Below are 1,423 nucleotides of genomic sequence, written 5' to 3'. Positions count from 1 at the left end.
GGCTTCCGCAGATGTCCTACAGTAGAAGAGAGGTGTGCTCGCTCCAGTGGACTTCTCCAAATTCGGCCCAGAGCCGCGCCTACAGTGGCTACTCTCAGCCGTTTTTTAGCAATCCAGCCGCTGTGAGCGCTAGCCTCAACACTCACAAAAAGGGATCACTGGAGGAATCCGGGAGGTACTACTTCCAAGATGTCAGCCACAAATCAGAGGAGCCTGGGCGACCTAATGCAGCTTACGCAAGTGAACAGAGAATCACTGGCTCTGCCAGCAACGAAGTTTCAAGCTCAGAAAGGCGAAAGCAGAACAGGGTTGCACAGAATGAACTGAACTTCAGTGACCAGCCAGTGACTGATGGTTCAAATCAGTCTGTCAGCTCCAACGCTCCATTTCAAACATCACTGAACACCCAGGCTATCAGATCAGCCTTCTCCGATGGTACGCAACTTCTTCCTTGACCCTTCCGTCATAGACACCAACGCTGTGTTTAGATGTCACTCGGTGACCTTGATTTCAGTGGATTTTAACTCTGTAGTCTTTATATGTGTGCTTACACATGCCCAACGATAAAGGCATAGATGTTACGGGGTAATCAGAGTTGTGGTCGTGTTTAAGAGTTAACGACTTTAGAAGACGATAGCCTACTAATTCAGTGACATGAAAGAATAATGACTAGTGCACTATTGGATTTTTTTTCTCTCCTCCCCAGGATTGCCGTGGTGTCCCTCACAGGTGAGATCAAGAAAAAAGAGAAAGCCTTACACGAAGCCACAGTTAGCCGAACTGGAGAACGAATTTATGATTCATGAATTTATAAACCGACAGAAACGTAAGGAGCTTTCCGACAGATTGGAACTGAGTGATCAGCAAGTGAAAATCTGGTTTCAGAACCGCAGAATGAAGAAAAAAAGACTTATGATGCGCGAGCATATCTTCACTGTTTACTAATTTCTTTTATTTATTTTTTTTAACAAGCTAGGGTTTGTTTATTAGGTGATGCATCATTCATACAAGAGACTTTTCTTATGGAGATCAAAGTCCACCAAACCCTTCTATCTGGAAACGATTATCTCCCGACCACTTATGAAATGTAATTTAATATTGAAGCTGAATATTTTGAAATTTATATTTATTTGCCAAAAACGCGGAGCATTTGTATGTGTCTGGAGTATGTTTTTTGGTGGAAAAAAAAGGATTATTCCATAGTTGGAATGTTAACAATTTAAAAAGATCACTATGTAAAAAGAATGCTTTGTAGTTTAGAACTACTGCAAATTTAAAGTAGACCTTTTTAATATTTTTGATAAAACCTCATTTGTATCTTCCGATCTAAAAAATTTAAGTTTTGTTTTTGTTGTATTTTAACCAAAAGTGTCATGTGTAATATTTATTAAGTGTTCTGTAAATTCTGCATTATATTAAACTT

The 1,423-nt window shown here is 39.9% G+C and overlaps 1 protein-coding gene across 1 annotated transcript; it reads left to right on the top strand.

The window, feature by feature from the left end:
* Positions 1-5: 5 nt before the first annotated feature.
* On the top strand, positions 6-1,348 carry LOC107682973 (homeobox protein Hox-D12a-like; the record flags this gene model as incomplete). The annotated part of the gene is made up of 2 exons (XM_016479071.1): positions 6-435; positions 707-1,348. Coding segments are annotated over 2 exons (669 nt in total), but the record flags the coding sequence as incomplete, so codon positions are not given.
* Between the last annotated feature and the right edge of the window lie 75 nt (positions 1,349-1,423).

Source organism: Sinocyclocheilus anshuiensis, unplaced genomic scaffold (genome assembly GCF_001515605.1).
Source record: "Sinocyclocheilus anshuiensis isolate Anshui unplaced genomic scaffold, SAMN03320099.WGS_v1.1 C32765971, whole genome shotgun sequence".
In the NCBI taxonomy this organism is placed as follows: domain Eukaryota; kingdom Metazoa; phylum Chordata; class Actinopteri; order Cypriniformes; family Cyprinidae; genus Sinocyclocheilus; species Sinocyclocheilus anshuiensis.
This window is presented reverse-complemented; position numbering and strand designations above follow the sequence as displayed.